General features: G+C 42.7%; 2 protein-coding genes across 5 annotated transcripts; one reads left to right on the top strand and one right to left on the bottom strand.

Annotated features, from left to right (window-relative positions):
- The first annotated feature begins 259 nt into the window (after positions 1 to 259).
- ahi1 (Abelson helper integration site 1) lies at positions 260 to 14,559 on the top strand. Of its 2 annotated transcripts, none has more exons than XM_048228781.1 (27): positions 260 to 382; positions 1,128 to 1,211; positions 1,580 to 1,689; positions 1,868 to 2,418; positions 3,120 to 3,241; positions 3,542 to 3,728; positions 4,586 to 4,778; positions 5,051 to 5,146; positions 5,259 to 5,444; positions 5,599 to 5,751; positions 6,071 to 6,203; positions 6,425 to 6,548; positions 6,807 to 7,036; positions 7,340 to 7,446; positions 7,680 to 7,798; positions 8,158 to 8,288; positions 8,684 to 8,824; positions 10,762 to 10,934; positions 11,062 to 11,107; positions 11,317 to 11,354; positions 11,820 to 11,937; positions 12,086 to 12,144; positions 12,258 to 12,323; positions 12,451 to 12,613; positions 12,784 to 12,875; positions 13,149 to 13,228; positions 13,646 to 14,559. In XM_048228781.1, the coding sequence occupies exons 2-27, from the start codon at positions 1,202 to 1,204 to the stop codon at positions 13,812 to 13,814; spliced, it is 3,597 nt and encodes a 1,198-aa protein (XP_048084738.1). In that variant the 5' UTR covers positions 260 to 382; positions 1,128 to 1,201; the 3' UTR covers positions 13,815 to 14,559. The 2 variants fall into 2 exon arrangements, with proteins under 2 accessions (XP_048084738.1, XP_048084737.1); XM_048228780.1 differs by having other exon boundaries at positions 11,317 to 11,405.
- Positions 14,560 to 14,912: 353 nt separating this feature from the next.
- slc18b1 (solute carrier family 18 member B1) lies at positions 14,913 to 21,692 on the bottom strand. Of its 3 annotated transcripts, XM_048228802.1 has the most exons (14): positions 21,507 to 21,690; positions 20,991 to 21,112; positions 20,381 to 20,476; positions 20,224 to 20,297; positions 19,651 to 19,798; positions 19,402 to 19,558; positions 19,127 to 19,263; positions 18,065 to 18,166; positions 17,225 to 17,316; positions 16,907 to 17,002; positions 16,661 to 16,735; positions 16,363 to 16,456; positions 16,212 to 16,258; positions 14,913 to 15,165 (listed from the first exon to the last, which is right to left on the bottom strand). In XM_048228802.1, the coding sequence occupies exons 1-14, from the start codon at positions 21,532 to 21,534 to the stop codon at positions 15,096 to 15,098; spliced, it is 1,338 nt and encodes a 445-aa protein (XP_048084759.1). In that variant the 5' UTR covers positions 21,535 to 21,690; the 3' UTR covers positions 14,913 to 15,095. The 3 variants fall into 3 exon arrangements, with proteins under 3 accessions (XP_048084759.1, XP_048084762.1, XP_048084760.1); XM_048228805.1 differs by lacking the exon at positions 21,507 to 21,690 and having other exon boundaries at positions 20,389 to 20,476; XM_048228803.1 differs by lacking the exons at positions 16,363 to 16,456; positions 16,661 to 16,735 and having other exon boundaries at positions 21,507 to 21,692.
- Between the last annotated feature and the right edge of the window lie 225 nt (positions 21,693 to 21,917).

Raw genomic sequence — 21,917 nt, 5'->3', positions numbered from 1 at the left:
AGCCTACTCCCTAAATGCAGACCTAGGCTACTGGCCATACATCGTTTTCTGTTGTAGGCTAATGAATTAAATGAAATGAAAGGTGCATTTCAACTGAACTGAAAGCCGCAATTCTGTTTCTATGTTATTGTTATTTTCATCAGAGTGACAGCCTACTGGGTTTGTTTGCCCCATGCCCAGATCCTATCCACGGCCTCCCTTTCGTTACGCCCCACCCATATTTAAATCTGGTCGAGTTGTGCTACATGCTGCCAAGATCTTACTGATGTTGTTTGAGTGAAACCATCGCAACGGCCCAACTTGGCGTTGTTATTACTGCCACATAGCTAGCTTGGTAGAAGCTAACAAGGGAAAGAGCCGAATTAACACGTCACATTCTCAGGTATGTGTTACTTACACAACGTCCAGTAACGTTATATCTGATATCTTCCGTTATCTGCGATATGTATAAACTGATATGTTTTCCTCACTAGTTAGCGGTAAGCTACTTATCCTAATTTAGCTATCCTAGCCACAGTTAGGATAGCTAATTTGAAAGACACCGGCTAGCTAGCTAGCTAACGGTGCTAACGGCACTCCTCTAGGATAGTTTGTTATCCAAGGTGGTTAACCGTAAGTTAACGTTACTGTTTGCTAAAGTAAAAACATAATACACAATGTCGTTCATGTTGTAATATGCCGTATTGATAAAGTGGAGTGTATTGAGAAACGCTAACGTTATCAGTAAAGTTGGCTAACTTGCTCTGTACTAGAGAATGTCATAAAATGTCATCCCTGTTAAACCAATAACTTAACGTACAAAGAGGGCTTCTATCTAGATATAACAGTTAGCTTTGACCAATGCAAGTGTGAAGACTAACTTTAACGTTACTCAGCCATGGACTCCTTTACCGTTATTTTCTGGGTAACAATTATGTCGACTGTAAGTGCTATGCGTAATATCGGCTCTATGTTGGGCGGTATAATTGGATTGTTACTCAGTCATAAGTTACGTGCTGTAATTAATGAGGTTGGTACCTGAAACAGGGATGATTATGTTAAAGATACGTAGTTGTTACAATCAAGTTAGCATATTGTATATTTTTAGCTAAACACGTTTACTTTACGCTTTCTTGGTACAATTTCAGGACATACTCGAAAATATCTATGGTGGTGAAGATTCTTGGATTTTGGTGCAGTATGGTTTGCCTTGTCTTTGAGAATGCCGGTTGGTAAGTGAGATTTTGGGACCTGGAATTATTTAGTGCCAAAGTATATCTGCTCAAAGCTGATGTAAGGCGTATGATCATTGCTTGATCTCTTGGCCTCTGCCTTTATGATTTACAATGTCAGTGGACCTACTGGTAGTACCCAAGAGCACCTAGACGACCACTGATTGCATCCGAAGTCATCATCATTAAACCTATGACTTTTACCTCACAACTACAACTTTCTGTGTCTAATTTCCTAAAAATCTGTTCTCAGCATTTTCTGCCCCTAAAACAGTGTAACCCTTTGGTTGAGCTTTTTGAGATATGGATCTGAGGTTCTGTCTGGCATATCTATTATGTTGCTGAAAATCGTTTTTTGTCCACTTTAGAGCTTGAGGTGAAAACTAGGATTGATGAAGTGTTCAGGAGATATGATGTGGTTCCTGTGGTGAGGAAGAAGGTGAAAAAGAAACCCGATGAGCTTCAGGAAAATATTGTGGTATGCTTTTATTTTGTTAAGATTGTAAAAATAATGTTCTGTATATATTCCCAACCTTCTACCATAGAGTCATAGATCAGTATACATCCAGAAAATATGTAGCTTAATCACCTTTAACAAGCCTCCATGAGCATGACTGTTTTGGTTGATGGATTCCCTCGCTTTCTTTACCTCTCAGCTTGAAACTTTTAAGAAAAACCTTGACTTGACCAAAGGCACAGAGGACCATGAGACCATCCTCCATAACACCTACGACCCAGCACAGGGCAGCCCTCGCTTCACCAAAAACAAACGCCGGGAATGGGAGGTGACCGAGAAGGCCAACGTCAACGGCGGCGCACCCAACCAGTCTCTCCTCACCAGAGTCAAGAAGAAGAACAAGAGAAACTTGCCAGTGCCTCCCAGCCATGATGTAGCCAGGGTCAGCGACCACGATGATTGGAGCGCCAACAGGTCAGAGGTCAGTCCAGTTCAGGAGTATGACGAGGGTGGTAGAGGGAAAGGCAAACGGGGGAAGAAAGGGAGGACCAAAGGAGGAGAAGACGAGGAGGAGGCAAGAGGAGGGGTGGATGCCGACGATGACCTCCTGCAGGAGTACCAGCAGCAGCTGGAGGAGCTCGGAGGAGCAGCCGGCCCCAGCTTCAGCGCCAGAGCAGGTGTGCTGAACAACGAGGTGGGCAAGAAGAGGAAGAAGAAGAAGCAACTCAAGTCCACAGAGGGAGAGATAAGGTAAGGCTTCACTGAAAAAAAAAGGATGCTTCCTTGTGTAGAAGGGGGACTGTCACAAAGGGAGAGGCCAGTCACCCCTACCCGGCCTTGAGCCTAGGTGTCTGGGATAAAAACCCTTTGGCCTGCAGCAATGCCAAAGATCAGTCACAGTGTTTGGTTCGAGGCTGGGTGGAGAGGCTACTCTCTCCCTTTGCTACAGAGAGGGACCATGCTCACTGTTATTCCTCTGTGTTCTGCAACACTTGACTGAAGTTATTAATTTTACTCTTGAGTAACTGAGTACCACTGATATCGTTGTGCAATGCTATTATAATTACATAGCGACATAAATCAGGTGTGGAACAGGGAGAGCGGTGGGAATATGGAGCACAGCAGTTTATTGTGGGGCATATATGTTGTGAATCCTAAGTAGTGACATCAGCATTGTTTAGTAAATTTGGGTTTTATAAGGTATTAATTTCCCTTAAAGGAAAAAGACGCAGCAGTTTTCCACTTTTTGATGTAGGCTTATATTTTTCTGAGCAACTATTTGGTTTTCAAATTATACAGTGATGTGGGACAGAGGACAGATAAACACCTGACATGCCCTCCTTTGTTTCACTGTGACTGAGCAGCAGACCTTTGATAAACCGAATGCTGTACAATTGTAGAATATTGTGCAGAAAGTTGCACTAACACACGTCTGATTCTCCTGAAAACAGTGCCCTTCAGGAGGATGCCCAGGAGAAGAGGAGGTCTGGGCAGTTGGACCAGGAGGAGGTTACAGAGGCTGACATAGAATCACTCAAGTCCAAAGGCAAGAAAAAGAAGAAGAAAAAGGAAGGTAAATTATATTGGGAAGATGCGTAGAGAACAAATAAATGCTCTGCTGTTCCAAGGGAGTGAAGTCACATGTTGAGCATAAGAGAGAGAGAGAGAGAGAGACACAGCAGTAGCAAAAGCATCTGATTCCTCATGAAGTCCCCTTGACATGCAGCAGAGTTATGTAGCAGTCCTCACCTCTCTGTCCATAGAGACTTACTGCGTAACTGAAGAGGTCCTGTGTCACACCGCTTGTCTTTATGTTTTAGTCTTCCTGTCTTGATGAGAGTGACAGACTGAGATTTCTTTCCTCTCTTGGCAGTACTGACCGAAGAGAGCCAGACAGAGATCGATCTCCCTTCGCGTCCCATGTTTGATGACAGCCTGGTTTTGGGAGTCTATATCCATCGTTCTGACCGGCTGAAGACAGACCTGCTGGTGTCTCATCCCATGGTTAAGGTCCATGTGGTGGACGACAGAACATTCCAGTATGTGAAGAAGGAGGATGCGTAAGTCTCTTTGTTCTGTGATTTTGAGTGGTGGCACTGTTAATAAATAATCTAAGCAAAACTCATTTGCTGGAATAATCCAATGGCACTGACTTTTGTGTATAAGCACTGAGAAATACTATTTGTAGCTTTTATCTGAACATAATACAGGTGCATCTCAAAAAATGTGAATATCGTGGGAAAGTCCATTGCCCTAACAAGACTGAGAGATTAAAGGCTCAGGAAACCATAACTGGTGTTTTGTCTTAATTTGCTGATTAGAGCTCTTCTCAGGTCGACATTTCTGTATTATAAATTCTTAGTTTGTAATATTTTGAGATTCTGGATTTTTGATTTCCATGAGCTGTAAACCATAATAATCAAGGTTAGAATAATCAATATTAAAACAAAAAAAAGGCTTGAAATATTTCACTATGTGTAATGAATCTAGATTATATGACAGTTTTACTTTTTGGAATAAATTACAGAAACTTTTGAACTTTTCCATGATATTCAATTTTTTTGAGATGCTCCGACCTGTATGTCGTTACTATTATTGTTGTCATGGTTGCTTGGATTTAAGATTCACTTTACTACAAGTATTACTGTCTGCTTTTTTCCGTTCTTTTGGGTGATACGCAAGAAACATTTTAGCCTGTAACAAAATGTTTGCTGTGCATCACTCCCAGGGCGAAGAGAGGCTAAAAAGAATCCACATTAGATTGCAGACACTTTCTTGTTTGTAGATAGGGTTATCATAAAGGCATTATCTTTATATACCGGTCAACTACAGTGCACTAGTGCACTCATGTACTGTAATGTGGTCAAATCTGTGATGTTTCTTCGTCCCATGTGTTTCCCCTCTCCCCTCTCCACAGTAACCGGCCAGTCTCCTCCTTCTATGAGCGTGACAGTGTGGACCACATCCTGCCCATCATGACTCAGCCCTTCGACTTTAAGAAGCGCAAGTCCACCGTGCCAGAGTGGGAGGAACAGATCATCTTCAATGAGCGCTTCGGCTACCTCTTGCAAGAAGAGTACAACGCACCAAGGGTCATTCTGTTTTTCGAGGTGAGTTTGAAATCCCTTGAGGTGAATAGCTCATGGCTATTAACTGAGGATTGACAGTCAAAAATTGTTCTGTAATCTGTAACCATCAATTGATTGATCAATCTATCAATTAATCACACAGTTTCTTTTGTCATTGGTCAGGAAGTGATTAAGCAGATATTCCCAAGTCAGTAATTCATACCAGAAGAGTCACTGGAAGGGAATGGAATATATCATTTTTTTGCAGATGAAGCGTGTATTCCCCTGTGATAGTCTGTCACCTATGTTTTTAGATCCTGGATTTCATGAGCATGGAAGAAGCGAGAACTCATGCCAACGCTGATCGGCATGAACGAGGGTTCAGAAAAATAGCTTGGGCCTTTCTGAAGGTAATTATCACTATGCCTTTTTATGATACGTACATTTATCCATAAGTACATGTGATACAAGTGACCAGCATTTTCATTGGTGGATTCCACTGAACTTCCTGTTCTCCTCCAGCTGGTAGGAACCAATGGAGTGCTGAACACTGACAGCAGGCTGAGACTGCAGCTCTACAGCGTGCCCCCCAGGGCCAAGAAGATGCCCAACACCATCGAAGTGGTGGAGTGGTGGAGGAAGTTCCCCAGGACCAGATACGCGTCCACCCTCTACATCACCATCAAGGGCCTCAAGCTCCCTGACCATGTACGTAATGCAGAGTTTTGAGAAATTGAGAAATGGACATTATATGCATAGACAAACTCTGCAGAATGCCTCTGAACTCAGTGGGATAAATCGATTGTGTGTGTGTGTGTGTGTGTGTGTGTGTGTGTGTGTGTGTGTGTGTGTTATACCACAGGTGGACCCCAGCATCCGCTCCATGATGGCCCTACAGCAGGAGCGGGGCAGCACCTCTTACAGTGAGTTGCAGAATGAGATCACAAGGCGAACTAATGACAGGCTGCTGGACAGCAAACACAACATTATCAAGTGGAATCGCCTGCCTGGACAGGTATTGTATCATCTCAAGCATTACAGCTGCATTCCTGTACTGAAATCTCAATCCCTATTTTATGAACTGATTTCACATGCAGGGTGAGGGATGTACATTTAATTTTTGTAGAATGATAATGGCAACAGTAAAGTTTGACTACTTCCTTAACTGGAGAAGCTGAATTCACTTGCATTTGTAAAGTACATGAAGTTCTGTTGCCTATAGTTTGGGGGTGAGAGGTCAGCACACATGAGATTTCTATCAACCCCTACAATTCTTATAGATTTCTATTGTAGTTGTGGTGTTCTTGTTCTGAGTGTGCGTGGTGCTCGTGCAGGTGTGCCGGATCCCCAACAAGCCCATGCTGGCGTTCCGAGGGGGGCAGATGGGCTGTTTCACGCTGCGCTTCTCCCACCACGGCCTCATGCTGGCGGCCGCCTGCGCTGACCGAGATGCCTTCCCCGTCATAGGTGAGGAGGACACTAGGGTGTAGTTTCCTCAGGTGCACAAGGAAAGCAGCTTTTATGCTATTTTTGGAGTGCAAACATTAGGGCTGTAAACAGTCCTGAGCCCATGCTGTTTTCAGTAATGAGGAGCCAGTTTTAAAAGTGTCATATTGTTTGTGCTTAATTTTTTTCTAAATTGCTGTTGATTAGGATGACTAATCAACATTGTTATGTGTGTTTTTCAGTCTATGAAATTCCTTCTGGCAAAGTGCTGACTTCCTTTAATGGCCACTTGAGCCTTGTGTATGATCTGTGGTGGTCTAAAGATGACTGCTATCTGCTGTCTACATCATCTGACGGAACAGTGAGGTATGGTACTGATAATATCTACTCAAAGATTATTTACATTACAGTACAGTGATGCAAAACACTGTCTGAGTAAAGAGTGCTTAAAGCCAGATTAATGGCCCACAGACAGTGCGGGCAGCCCTTGTTGTTTACCTGTTGTGATCATGCTCTGCTGTAAACATGACCTTCTTTAGGGGTCATGACCTGGCTCAGCTTGAGCTGAGCCAATCAGCAGCACCCTCTCCCTTATCCTCAGCCAATCGCCTGTCTCTGTTTCAGGATATGGGATGTAGAGAGGCTCCAGAATGTGGCTCAGAAGATCTTGCCCCATCCTTGCTTCCTCTACTGCGCCCAGTTCCACCCCTCCGCACAGCACCTGGTGGTGACCGGTGGCTTTGACTGCCTGCTCAGGGTTTGGGACGTGGACGTCCACGATGTCAACGGCCATCTCCTGAAGGAGTGTGAGGGCCACATTGCCTTTGTCAATGCCCTGTGTTTTGACCAAGAAGGTACAGGGTTGCTAAATGCTTTTCCTGTCAGCCTGTTGTATTATGTTGCCCAATGGCTTTGTGTGTGTGTGTGTGTTCTGTCTATATTGAACTTACCATTTGCTCAGCAGTCTTTGTTTACAGATGCGAAACGGCTTGTAAGGCTAACAAAGTAATGCTAATGTAAGATAGCTAACTCTGACACATTAGCTTTTTTTGTTTTGTAAAGCTAAATGTGCAGATGTGTCCACAGGAAAACAATAACAAAAAAAGGCTTGGCAAGGCAAGGACGCATTATATGATTGATAACTTTGGATGTTTCAGGGGGGCGAATGTTTTCTGGGGACAATGCAGGCGTCATCATAGAGTGGAATGTAACCGTGGGTGACGCATCCAGCCAGAATCCAACTCGCTTCTGGAAGATTGAGAGGGTGAGTCTGTTTCTATTGAAACAGCTTCTACTGTGATTGAGTGGCATGCGCTTTTGTCATTGGGGATGTCACTGTTTTAGATTTCAATCAGAAGCCTCTGTGGTTACTGTAGGTACAAAGGGTTTGGGCAAAGTTAATTATGATGGATAGTGCTAAGGTGTGTGTGTAGTAGCTACACATGGTCAACACTTGCTCTGGTCCAGTGATGATGCAATGTTGTCTTTCTGTTCTAGGAGATAAAAGAGCCTGATCTGGAAGGAGTTCCCATCAACTGTTTGGAAGTGCATCCCAATGGGCGCCGCCTTCTGATTCAAGCCAAAGACAGCACCATCCGCGTTATGGATTTGAGATTGTATGTATAGATTTGTGCCACACATAATTCATTTAGGCTATCAGGCTTGTCTCTCCAGATGTCTATTTTATTCATTCATTCATTCATTCATTCATTCATTCATTCATTCATTCGTTCATTCATTCGTTCATTCATTTCTCTACATGTAAAGAATTCATAATACAATCTCTTGCTCGAAAATGTATCCTCATTTGCTGCTGAATGACCGTGATCACTATATGTGAGATTAGACTGGGTCATTTCCACCAAACCTAATTTAGCCACATAACCTAATTTATCGTCTGCAAGCCTGTTAAATGCTATGGCTGGACCCGATGAATGTAGCTAGTGTAAATTACTTCATGCCTTGTGCTTGTCAGACTGGCTGTGAAGAAGTTCACTGGTGCCTCAAACTACCGGGAGAGGATCCAGAGCACCCTGACGCCCTGTGGCAGCTTCATCTTCTCCGGGAGCGAGGACGGCCTGGCCTACGTGTGGAACGCTGAGACCGGTGAGCTGGGCAGACCAAGCAGAACTCAATACTTAATACCCCACAGTACTCAATACACACAGCATTTATTGGTACACAACGGAGTACAAAGAGAACACACACCTGCACTATGCTATGTTAAATGCTATGCCTGCACTATGCTATGTTATATTACTGTATGTTATTCCTGCATTATCTTATGCTAGTTTTTTTTAAACGTTGAGTTATACACTACAGTTACTTTTGTATGTTCTGCTTGCAGTTTATTAAACTAGTGATGTGCTGTGTTTATTATTGTGTTCATCCTTTATATACAGTATTTTGTGTTCATACTATTAACCAGTCATACAGGAGCAGGTGTCACTGAATCAGACATGAAGTATGTAAACAGTTGTTGTGTGTGTGTGTGTGTGTAGGGGATCAAGTGGCGGTGTACTCCGAGCTGTGTTACCCCACTGCTTTGAGGACTGCTGCTTTTCACCCTTTTGAGAACATGGTGGCCTTCTGTGCTTATGGCCAAAGCCAGCCCATCCACCTGTACCTTTATGACCATAAAGGTAAGAGCTACACACACAATACCTCCCACCCACTCCTACCTGTACATGCTGAGTATGTAGCACACAGGACACATTACATACAGTATACTACTGTACAAGCATAGGTGCACAACCAATACATGGCAATTTGAACAGTTTTAGAGTGTAAAGCCAAACTGCATAGCATAACTTTACTCACAACTCAGTTTAGCTTTAGTGCATGTAACTTTTTTATTTAGGTGCACCCAAATTTTCCGTCGCACCGCCTTTAACGCCACAATTTCAAGGTTACCCTTTTATCACTCTTCAAATACAGTACATTCCGTGTCTGAGCTGTTGTTAGAACATGAACCGGGAATGACAGTATTGATTTGATTTGGGGGGGCCCCCACCACCTTGACGCCATCCGGAATATTGAATATTGTGTGATGATTCACATCAGTGACAATCCTAGACTCGACCCTCCACACACACACACACACATACACGGTCTTATGTCATAGGTTTCTATTTCATATTTTGGAATTCATAAACTTTATAGATTTTGTTAATTCATAGTATTTTATGATCTGCATAATTACTAATAGCTAAAATATTTAGTAATTTGAGTACTTAAAATTGAATTTTGAATTATTACACTTGTCTTTAATGTCATTTCAGTGGTGGTGTGTAGGTCACTTTAAGAAGAACGTGAACGTAATTATCTTTCATTCTCATCATGGCTCATAGGCTCATAGGCTAGAGAAAAATAGTTGCGCATAATCCAAGGATATATGGATGCAATGCTTTATGTTATGTCATTAGATAAAATAAATGTTCAAAAAACTACCAAGTCAAATAAAATATTTCTGGGATCATAGAAGAGATAAGTGTCTTGCAATCTTCATTTCCATGATTTTGGTGAGCACTACACGAATGACAGACATGACGCGTGAGCTAACGGGATAGCTACCTTGAAGGAATTCTCTCCAGATAGATGTAAAAGTTTGCCGATAGGTTGCGTAGCTTATTTTGGAAATGTTATTAAACCCAACAGTAGATGAACTAAATTACATAGCTTAGGTAAGTTAGCAACAAAAACTTGGCTATGGGAAGCACTAGAAGCATGCTTTGCACACACTGACTTGAAATAGGTATCTTACTGCAAGACAACACTGTCATTCTTAAAAGTATCTATACTAATAAAATTAGGTATTGTGACGTTTCTAATTTCAGGGTATTGCGATACTTTTGAAGTATTGGTGCACTATGCAGCACTAGTGAAAGGAGAACAAACACTTAAATCGTGGAGAGACAGCAGATGCGAGGAATGTCTAGGCCCCTCACCCCTCACGTTAGGTGCACCAGGGCGACCCAGGAAAAATTTTAGTCGCACCCTTAAAAAATGTTGTCGCATGTGCCGCACTCTAGAGCCATGATGTGATGTGAAATAGAGCATAGCGTTAGTTCAGGCAGGCCACGGAGTCACGCCCGGCAACTTGGCTAACTGCTCAGCTGACTACCCAGCTGATTGATCAGCTGATTACTCCCTCTTATGTTGGTGGACATCATTTAGGGCGCCCCTTTTTAAGCTGCTGTAGCCTGCCTACTCTTGCTGCTTTCCCTGCAATCTTTTTTGCAACCCACCTCCACCCCATCTCCTCCTCATACATCTGACTTATCAATGTCTAGTTGTTGACATTGATGTCTGGTCTGTTCTGTACCCTATGGGGGGTTTATCTTGCTGCTCTCTCTGCTTTAGGCTTTTCAAGTTTGCACGTGGAAGGGCAGGGGGCTCCCAGAACAGAGCCATACCGCCAAATTAAACATTATGCATTACAAATAGTAATTAACTATCTGGACAAAGTGGTCCTGACTGAAGTGCAGTTTTGCCAAGTATAATGTTGTGAATTGTGATGCTTTGGTGCCAAGGTTGTTATGGCGTCAGAATCTTTTGTTTGTTTGGTGGTTTTGTGCAGTGGCCCTGTTGGAGGTGGAGAGCATGAAGGCCCTGACCAGAACGGGTACGACGGACACACAAACCCCGGTGACTTTCCAGGACCCCAACGTGTCGGCCATGGACCGCTTTGCCAGTGCCGCACGAGTATCTCTGAAACTGCAGCGCCTCCAAGCGCAACTGGACTCTGTGCGGGTATGACTGTGTCAGCTCTATTTATAACTAAGTGTTATTATGATTACCCCACTGAAAGTCATAGTTATTATAATTGTTCATAATTGTAAAAATCTCACTGTTTTCTCATCTCATCAATTTATTCTAGGAGCCATATCGAAACACAACCGGAGCAGACTTTGGCTATAATCAAGGTATTGAAGACATTTGAGCATATTAAAGCATAACATCCAAAGTCAGGGACAATGCGTATCTCAAGCAAGAATATGTTAAGTGATTTGCACAGTTGGGTCCAGTTAAAAATCAAAAGCATGATATTGAAGGAAATTATAAAAATGTTTATCCTCTGTTATCTTCAGTTATTATTCATCTTTTCTCATGTTTGCTCATTTTGTTCCTGCAGGAGGGCTGTCCTACATAGGAAGAAGTCACACCCAAGAGGCAGGTGTCACCATCACCGTGTTCCTTTCAAATGCTGCAGCTTGTACAATGGAAAGTCAGATCATAGGACTTCAAAGGCCATCTGTTGTATCCCTCCTCTCTTTTGGACAGAGTGGTTTCTTGTGAAAAATGCCTTTAAAATGCTTTGAAACACCCTAAAGGGTTTTTTGTAAAGAAAAAGCCCTTTATAAGCTTTTTTCCTCAATATTCCCTGAAGAAAAAATATTGGACTGTTCGTGTTTTTCGACCAAAAAAAAAAAAAAATTCTGAACAGGTTCCACTCAGAATTCTTTGAACTTTGGTGGTATCTAGTTCAATATTTAGAGCGTATCTGGGGTGTGAAACAGAACGTACAGGAGCAAGTGTCACTGAATCAGACATGAAGTATGTAAACAGTTGTTGTTGTGTGTGTGTGTGTGTGTGTTGGGTACCTGAGTTCTCTCTGTCTCCCACTCTGTGCTGCAGGTGGGTCTGAGTGCATCCCTGCCTCCTCCTGCTCTCCTCTCTCCTCACTCCCAGCTGCACATCTCTGCCCCACTGGCAGCTCAACTGCTCCCACAGGCAGCTGGTGCCACTCAAGGCCGTATGTTCCACTGACTGGTCTCACACACACACACACACACACACACACACATACAAACACACACATAAGCCTGTGTGTGTATTTGTTTGAGATAGGAGATGGTAGACAACATCTCACTTCCTCACTCGGTCTTTTATGCTGCTTGCAGGAGGGTTCAGTCCAGTGGGCCAGTCTCGGAGACTCAGCCCTTCCCTGATGCACATGAAGGTGAGTTTAACATCTCAGCCCATCTGAATGCAATGCTTTAAATGAGACTCCTGAATGCATGCAGTCGGTGTTGTACAATGTTAGTGTTCAAAAACGATTTTTTTGTTTCTTAGGGGAGCACTGGGTTTCCTGATTCATCAAATGTGTCGGTAGACGCAGATGTGCCTGTCCATCAAACGGTTTGTCTTCCATCTACTCTGTAATTTGGTACCTCAGTTCAGTTTAACCACATGCTGCTGCTGCTGCTGTGTGTAGACCATGATCCTCCCCTCATAGAGCACTGCTCCTCTCTGTCCCCCTCTGTAGGTCGTGTCGCTGTACGACTACACGGCCAACCGCTCCGATGAGCTAACAGTGCGGCGGGGCGATGTCATCAACGTGCTGTACAAAGACAACGACAGCTGGTGGTTTGGCCAGCTGGCCAGCGGGCAGCAGGGTTACTTCCCCGCCACCTATGTGGTGGACGAGAGTGAGTCCTTGCCACTGGTGCAATATTCAGTGGAGACAACTGAATAACACTCTGTACACTGTATTCAGTGGTTAAATGATTGTGTAACTCAAATTACTGGGGATAAACCTCTGGTTGTGTCTTCTCTCTTCTGCACCTCCCTCTCTGTCTCTTTCCTCTCCTCCTCCCAGAGAGTTTTGATGAGGAGATGTCACAGGCCATTAATGCAGAGCCCATGTTTCAGCAGGAGGGGGCGCTGTCAGAGAGAGCAACACCTACGAGGGTAAAGCACACTACACCCAACTGTGACTGAGTCACTGCAGTTGGTTTTGACACCCTGAACTGTAGGATAATTTGTCTTGCACATTTGTGCTGTTTGACAATTATCAGTGTACGTAATATTTGTTTTGCAGCATAATAGAAATGGCCATGAAGTTACATGGGGGTAACATTGGCTATCTTTGAGTTGATGGCCTAGATGGCTTCACTCCAGCATGTGATGGCAAGGTCCACTGCATTAATGTTAATGTGTCTCGTTTCACCATCTTCTCTGCAGATGATGGCAGCCATCAGTGGCTCCGGTGAGCTGAAGATCCTGTCTGAGCAGGACACGGAGCCTGAGCAATCCACAAGCAGGTGAGTCTGCATGAATCGCCACTGGTGTGTTCGTCTAATCATGGTCTGTAAAGGTGTTGTAAATCAGTCTGAGTCTAGAGGGTGTAAGATAGCGATTTTTGGATCATGTGCCAGACCACACTTTCTGCCAAACTCCTGGGCGCAAGATTTCATAAAAGTGGAGCGCATGCCGCAAAATCCACCACTGGCTGGGTGTAAGATATGAATAAGCTTTGCGTTGCGCTTTGCGGCCCAAGAGCCCAAGATGTTTTTATGAGTCTGTTTTGATCAGGTCACATCTGATCTTTCTGTGTTGGGGAGAATTGGACATTTTTGTGTGAAATGTGTAAAAAGACTATTTATAGATGTGATTCTGTTCAAGATACGGTGTTGATACATCTGGCTTTACATATAGCATTTGCTTGCTTTTCCTTGCAGAATTAAAGGCAAGAAGATGAAGAAGAAGGTGAAAAGGCGAGAGGCCATCACAGCCTCCTCCGATTCTGAGGGTCCTCGGACAGGAAGCCATAGGAGGAGGCCCCTCCCCCCACTAGGGAAGGCCAATGAGGCTTTTGAACCAGAGCCCAACACACAGAGACTGGGATAGAATAAGGTGACAAGTGAGGATGGCGCTTGTTTCACACTATACTTTCAAAAACATATCCTCCCTCTCAGGACACTATACAAAACTGAATGCAATATTTTTTATATTATATGCTGCAGCTTTTTTTCTGAAGCATTGAAGCTTGTAGTCATTGCACACTACTATGAATTGTAGGTAAACATTGTTTTTTTTAAAAAAAAAAAAGTTATATTGTAATTGGAGCTTTGTTTACAAACCTGCAGTAATAAGCAGGTTTTAAGATGGAAGAAAGATATTGTGACACTTAAAAGTAAATGTCATACAAGAAAGAACAGCTAAAAGGAAGCAGTTAACGGTACTACAGGTTCCTCAGAAACACTAGCAGTCTACAGCGGGGTGAGGGCACTGTCCGTCCTCTGGGTGGCGCTGTTTAATATATGGTTGAGGGTCATCATATCACATTACATCATTTCAACCAAAGGGCAGGGTGTGCTTACTTGCGGGTTTGGCCAATTTAAATTGAATGTATTTTTGTACCCAATTAAGATTTTATGAGTAGTGTTGCCAAGAGATGCTTTATTCTTGCATACATGATTTCATAGGTTGTGTTTTTGTAAGTGTCTGTGCCAGTGTTCAATACTATGTATATGTGAATACATATAATTTCTTTAAAACTATGTTTATGGTCTACCATGATAACGTGCACAAAATATGTGTAGTTTTGTTTTATCATTCAGTCACAGAGTTTACACTAAAGCTTTTTAAGTAATGTCTGGCTGGTCTATCACTCATCCTGGTTTGAAGATGCGTTAGCTTCATATAGATTTATCATTGCATTCAGATGGGTAAAGCTCACAATTGAGCCATCACAAATCGAAGCCATAACATATGCTCAATATTACAAAATAAACCACATACAGTAGTTGCCCCCATCTGTATATAATTGATCTAATATAAAGATGACCTGAAAATGGAAGCTGAGAAATAATGTGGAAAATACAAGAGAAAAGAAAATCACAAAGGAAAGAAAAAAATCGAGCCATAAATCGATTCATTTTTACAGACTGTTCTCAGACTCAAACACAAGAAATGTAAAAAATAAAAACAAAATTACAACAAGAAGTAAACATTATTATTTATATTAGATATGACATAATTTAGAGCCTCTTGGATTAAATAGCATCATATTGATATGGTGCAAAGTTTACATAGGTACTGTAGCTCCGCTCAGCTCAGCTGCTCCTATAGGCACTATGAAATTCCAAGAGCAGGACCTCCCTGATGTGAACGGACATTTAGAGCCGGTCATGAGGGATGAGGGGAAGAAAGGAGAGGCGTTCGGTCATCAGGTGGGGTCTCTGTGGCCCTGATAGACCTGATGGATGAGAAAAAATGTATCCGTTTAGCTTTACATGTTTAATGACGGGGGCAGGCATAGCCTACTGGTTCGGGCTTGTAACTGAAGGGTGGCCGGTTCAATCCCCGACCAGTAGGAATGGCTGAAGTGCCTTTGAGAAAGGCACCTAACCCCTCACTGCTCCCCGAGCGCCGCTGTAGCAAGGCAACTCACTGCTCCGGGTTATGTAATAGGTAATGTGTGCTTCACCTCACTGTTTGTTCACTGTGTGCTCTGTGTGTTCACTAATTCACGGATGGGATAAATGCAGAGACCAAATTCCTTGTATACGCCAGTATACTTGTCCTAGAGACCTGATTTACAACTGATTACAGACCTAGACCATCACCAACCACAGCCTCTCTACAAACTCATGTCAGCTCACTTCATGTATGCAATGTATTACTGCAGTAGTCACCACCCCCCAGAGTTTTCTAATTGGCATGATGCTGATCATTTGTCACACGTGAGTTGTGGTATTTTAAAGCAGAACTAAAGAAGATTACGGTTGAGAATAATAAAACAACAAACTAATAATAAACAAACTAAATATGCATCTTTTGCAACAAAGCATGAACACAACTCTGATACAATATAGAGGGAATGCACCGCGACAGCAGTCTGTATAAAGAGATCTCTGAATTACAGCGTGTCTGGGGCTATGATATTTTAAAAATATTCTGGACTTGAAAATAATTGTATGTGTCTTTCAGCATTTGCAATCAGGCATCAGGCTTTGAATGCAGTTAAATATTTTTATATAATTTAAATCATGATTTATCATACATGTCTGCTTAACCACCTATTTTTTTTATCAATAATTTGCTTATACGTTTTACTGTGAGCATCTGCAGTCAACGATTAATTGCCTACAGAAATGCAGGCATGTTCTTTTGCATTTGTCAAAATGCTCTTAAAACATTACCTAAATTGGTCAACGTAAACAGGTCACATGAGGTAGGACTGTACGGTCACTGTATCTGACAGCTGACTGATCATGTGAGTTGTGGAAGGAAGTGTCATACCTCTTTTTATGGAGCTCATAGAGTGAGTAGATGCCCAGAAGGGTGGCCTGCAGAAAGAAACACAAAAGCTCAGTGAGCTTTTTGACACCCACACATGTTGTTTTGTGTGATGTTTGATGGTGAGACGTGATGAGATGATGCTGAAACTTACTGCTAAGAAGGCAAGTCCACCTTGACTAGCTGAAGCATATTCAAAATTTGACCTTTGTGTGATGTAGCTGCCTAGTGTTGGTCCCACAAACATTCTGAGATCCACAGACAAAGATAAATTAGTACCATATGACATATAAAGTGTTCCTAGAACAGATGTGATTTAACCTTTAGATAACATTATCAGTGCTAACTTATAACTTCCATTCAGATAACCTCAGTGGGTTAACCAGGTTTAACTACTGGGTGCTTTGGTTCCCTTGCATCAGATGACCTAAGTTATTGTAACAAGGACGTACCCACATGACCAGACTGCAGAGAAGAGTCCTGACACTAGTCCTAGTGTGCTGAGTCCCTCCTCAAAGCCATTCTCGCTGTCATACAAACACAACAGAAGCCGCTGCTATACATAGATCATCAATGTTAGTGTTAATGGTTAGTCATATGAACGCATGCCTATTGGTACTGGTCGGTTATGTATAGAGCTAGTGTTAAAAGGATGAATGGAGATTGATAAGGGTTGATTAATGGGCTGACAGACTTACTGTGCACATATGAGCATCTCCGCAAAGGTGGGGATGGCGGTCATGCACAGAGAAAAACCAATGACAACCAGCATCAAAACAGTCAGCCAGAGTTGACTGTTGGGAGAGGAAAACATTTTTACTGCCCAGCAGATCAGATTTGATTCGGCAATTGGCTAAGTAACTCGGTTAGATTGGGGAAAATATGGAGTCAGCGGTAATTTCCTCAAAACAAGCCTATATGTAAGTAGTATAGCTTACCATAAAGTAAGAAAATGCTTTGATGGTCGACAGTAAGAACCTTCTGTTTCAAGGAATTGACTTTACACCCAAACTCACCTACTGACCCCAATGACTGGGATTGGTCCCAGTAGACCGAAACCTACTGCTGTTGCCATTCCTCCCATCACCATCATCCATTTCCGTGCAGACTGGAACCAAGTACAATACAATGTAACATGTAACACCTTTAATCTTAAATTATATAATATATTCTCTCTGAAAAATGTACAACAGTCAATACAAACAGCATAAAAAAATCAGCTCCTTCATAGTCCCTACCCCTCTCCATACAAACAGCACCAAACATCAGTTGAAAAGCATATAGTCAAAAAGCAGAAGATGAGTTTGTATATGTAACACAGTCATATTAAGAGGATAAAGCATGCAGTATGGAGAATAAATGTTATATTTTGTAAAAAGGTTACAAATCCTCCCCATCATCTATCAAAAGTAATGGGTTTTTTTTTACTGAAATTAAATATAATCTTTTCTGAAGGTAAGTATGATGAAAGCTCTTTAAGCATTTACCTCTAATCTAGCCTGTGCCCTAAATTCCTGTTACCTATTAAGCATTTTCAATACGGGGTCTGTGTTCTATGCTTTAGTGCTCTCTAACCATCTACTAGTCCCTCTATTCACTCACATACATCATACATACAGTACTCTGCTTGCAATAGTAAGTCCCTTCACCATACTTGCAGTGCACTGCCCCCCCCCCCCCCTACATACACAGCACATTATTTCATTTCATCAGGAAGCTTCTCCAACACACATCCCCAACATACTTACAGCACACTACCCCCCTTCTTCTCGTTCAGCCATCAGCACAGCACGCTATTATAAGAGCAGTGATGTCAACGGCTGTGTAGGTGGAAGAGTTGGAGTTGCTATAGTTACCGGGTACTTATCACTGAACATGCCAAAGATGGGAGAGGCAGCACCATAAGGGAGAGAGAGACCAATCATCAACAGCCCCACTGAGCCAGGAGACATCGAAAACTAAAAACACACGCAAACACATATTCACCACCATTTTACACACATGGTCAAATGTTACAGTGCCTTCAAACTCATCATGACTCCCTCAGCTCAGTATCACACACAACAACTCTACTGTATACCAGGGGCGCCGCTAGGTTTGTATTCCATAGTAGGCTACGCACCAAACTCTCACTGCTGTCAGTATCAGCATCACTGCTAAGAACAGTAGGCCTACGCCTTTTAACGTTACGGTTAAACACCTGAAAAATATTAAGCTGCTGCTGTTGTTTTCTTTTCATGACTGATTGATTTAGGCTATTATGAATGAATGAAACGTTGTGTTTTTAAGCGCCAGAATTGACCCATCCAAAGCCACACCCGAAAACCGCCACAGGTCAAACGTTATCATGTCATGACAATGCTACGTTTTCAAATTTTATAGTCTTCCATGCATGCACACCATATTCCGGTTTTATTCGGAATAATGGCAATATTCAGATTGCACATGAGTCAATAAATATAGGCTAGTTGTCACACAAGTTTTTTTTTTTTTTTTTTTTTTTGTAGGCTATAAGTCTGCCTGCAACAACAGCGGCGCTCGGGGAGCAGTGAGTGGTTAGGTGCCTTGCTCAAGGGCACTTCAGCCGTGCCTACTGGTCAGGGTTCGAACCGGAAACCCTCCGGTTACAAGTCCGAAGCACTAACCAGTAGGCCACGGCTGCCCTCAAAGTTGTAGACTAATATTGAACGATTTCACAAATAAAGCCGTGAAAAAATGTTGCGTACAGGATTACGCCTGCCGGCGCCACTGCTGTATACCACACACACACACACACACATCACGGCAGGTCAATCAAGTACAGCGTTAGTAGGCCTGTAAGATTGAAGGTTTGTTACCAGCAGTTTACACAGATTGACATAATATACAAACATCAGCATAACCCAATGCCATTAACACCGCACAGGTTGTCCCCTGACCTTATTGATAGCAAATAATGACAGAGTAGCATCCAGGAAGCCGAGACCAGAGCTGAGGGTGAGAACCACGAAGCAGATGATGGGGATCTTCGGGATGGTGCACAGCCTGAAGAAGGAGTCCCTGGATGGATCTGCATCTGAGAGGGTAATTCTCATGTCAGCTTGCTCTTCATCAGGGCCACAAATGACCTGAGCATGGAACCTAAGCTTGACTCTGCATGCATGATAATCTGTACAATGCAGGATTGATTAGAACTGTAGGTGTGGAAGTGTACCTTGACTGGGTAGGAGCCAGATGTTGAATGGAACCATCAGGAATAGCAGACCTCCCAGCACTATGAATGGGATTTCATAACCAAATGCCTGATACAGCCATCCACCTATCGGGGGTCCCAGGATGAGACCAAGGCCAGTGAATATTTCCATGCAACCCTGGAAAAATGGAATAGGTTTTAGGAAATATACACTATCTCAAAAACATCTCCTGGGACATAGGTCAGAAATACCAGAATGACTCAACTCACCAGGACAGTAGCTATATTGTTGGGGAATACTTCAGCCAAGATGGCGAATGACGCTGTCATGGCAGCAGCAAAGCCAAAAGCATTCACTGACCGAACGACAAAGCAGAGAACGATAAACGGTGTCCCAGCAGCGGATCTGTCCAGCAGGCTACAAGAGAGAGGCAGAGGATCCAGTATTGTGATGGCAAACCCGCAACCCAAACACACAATTAGTCTTCATTATTGCCTGAGAATGCTTGGCATGTAGTCAGTCATAAGGCATGAATACTGCCTCATTGGATGGTTTAGTTTATCACAGTGGCCCATATGTCTATTGAGTGGTCTAACGCACATACATGGGCCACCAGTATTCCCACGTCTATTTGTTTGCCATTTTGTGGTGTCATTTCTGCCTGGGGTTTTTGTGTAAGGTAGACAGGGCAGGTCTGCTACTTTGTTAAATCTCAGATTCCAGTGAGGGTTGAAAAGAATGTTAAAAGCTCAAAGCATGATTTAACAAGAGGTAGATTACATTGTAACTACTTCCATTCTCTTTCTAATTGGGATACAAAAGTTGCTGTGACCCAAACTTACCCAAAGAGAATTGTACACACAGCTGAAACAAATATTCCCACAATTATCATCAGCTTTGCCCCAATCTGTACAATCTGGAAATGAAACAGAATAGCTGTTACAGCCGGTAAAGTGTTGGGTCTGCAAACTGTGAAACACTTACTGAAGATAAACTTACATATTTACCCAATAGCAATGATCCCACCAGGACACATAAGGCATACCATCCAAATATGAGACCAATCACTGTTTGACTCACACCCTTCTTTTTTGCCTTGGGAGAAAAAAAACTATTAAATCAATCAAGTTGAGTCTTTATAAGACAAGAGAATGCATATAGCATTTTCATTTAGGCTATTATTATCTCATGTATGGATTCACTAAAAATAACATACAGGTATTGCATTGCTTTCAGCTAGGACATTCAAAACATTAAAAAGCTTGCCTATGGACATGCATCACAGCTGAGTAGCTTGGGACACAATGGGACAGTGACAGTAAACATCTGATATCCTCTCATCTGTGGAGGCATGCGTTTGTACGTGACTGACTGCCCTTGGCCGCTTGTTTTGGCCTGAGAGAGACCTTGTTGGAGGTTTTAGCCTAGGCCTACATTGACAAGAGTCAGACAAGTGGTTCCCTCAATTCTCTCTGACCAAAGACTTACCAGCAATGACCTACTGACCTTAAATGTTTACTAGTTTCATAATGGACAACTTGGCAATGGAATATTCGTCAATCGAAAACAATAATGCTGATTTTAAAAAGTAAAACGTGAGTGAGCCTACCTCATTTGGAAAAAATGGAGCTAATACAGAGTAACATATCATAGAGCTGAAGTTGATAGATGACATTGCTATCATGGTGAGTATTTGTTGACGGGACAGCCGTTGACTGGGCTGGCCACCGTCTGCAGAATGAAAACATAGTTGAAGGTTAGGTCTAGTCTAGTGATAGCGCAGGTAGGCAATTTTCACGTCACTTGAGTAAGACAGAAGGGCGCTGCTTTCTCTGTTGGCATTTCTGTCCTTCCGAAAACAGCGTTAAAGTTGTGTGTTTATCAGTCAGAATTTCATTTTTTTCCAGGTGGAGAAACCCCATGCCCCCTCGCAGAAAATACTTCCAACGTCCCTGCATGTTTTCAGTAAGAAGGCCGCTAACGTTTCTTTTGCAACTTTATCCACGGAGACATTCAAACCTTTTGGCAGGGCTCAATAATAATGTAGGCTAGGTACATTCTTACAAACAACAAACTCAAAATGACCGCATACAATCAATTAATCTTTCACATTTGAACCACAAACCTGTCAACGAAACATCGTTGGAATCCATATGTCGGGGGTTTGAAAGTTCATAGATGGCAGAGTAGGCACCTGCTCTATGTGAAAATGTTATAGGCTAGTCCAAGTCGATTTACTAGGCCTATTCCACAGCTGAAGATTTCGATTATCTAATGCAGTTTCACGTCTCAGTCAGATCTTTACTCGTAAGAAACTTTAGCACACGCCTCTACAATGTTGACTACCCACCTCTCACAACTGACTGCCCGCCCACTTCGGCCCAGAGGCAAGGGTGAAAGTTGACCACTGGGTGGTAGCAGAGAATGTCTAATAAAGGCTCTGGTGGTAGTAGCTTACCCATCTGTCCATAACTTGGGACCTTTATATGTCGGACGGACCACTTGGTGTAACCTATTGTTGTGTTGGAGTTCTAAT

This window comes from Alosa alosa, chromosome 19, assembly GCF_017589495.1.
Source record: "Alosa alosa isolate M-15738 ecotype Scorff River chromosome 19, AALO_Geno_1.1, whole genome shotgun sequence".
NCBI classification, from domain to species: Eukaryota; Metazoa; Chordata; class Actinopteri; order Clupeiformes; family Clupeidae; genus Alosa; species Alosa alosa.
This window is presented reverse-complemented; position numbering and strand designations above follow the sequence as displayed.

Excerpts from the sequence above, each read along its gene's own strand:
- ahi1 (XM_048228780.1), top strand. Across the intron at positions 6,549-6,806 it reads TCATCTGACGGAACAGTGAG|GATATGGGATGTAGAGAGGC; the intron begins GTATGGTACTGA and ends TCTCTGTTTCAG. Across the intron at positions 10,935-11,061 it reads CGCAACTGGACTCTGTGCGG|GAGCCATATCGAAACACAAC; the intron begins GTATGACTGTGT and ends AATTTATTCTAG.
- slc18b1 (XM_048228802.1), bottom strand. The coding sequence starts at position 21,534 with ATGGATTCCAACGATGTTTCGTTGACAG. Across the intron at positions 20,298-20,380 it reads CATTGCTATTGGGTAAATAT|ATTGTACAGATTGGGGCAAA; the intron begins GTAAGTTTATCT and ends TTTCATTTCCAG. Across the intron at positions 17,317-18,064 it reads TGTTCAGTGATAAGTACCCG|TCTGCACGGAAATGGATGAT; the intron begins GTAACTATAGCA and ends ACTTGGTTCCAG.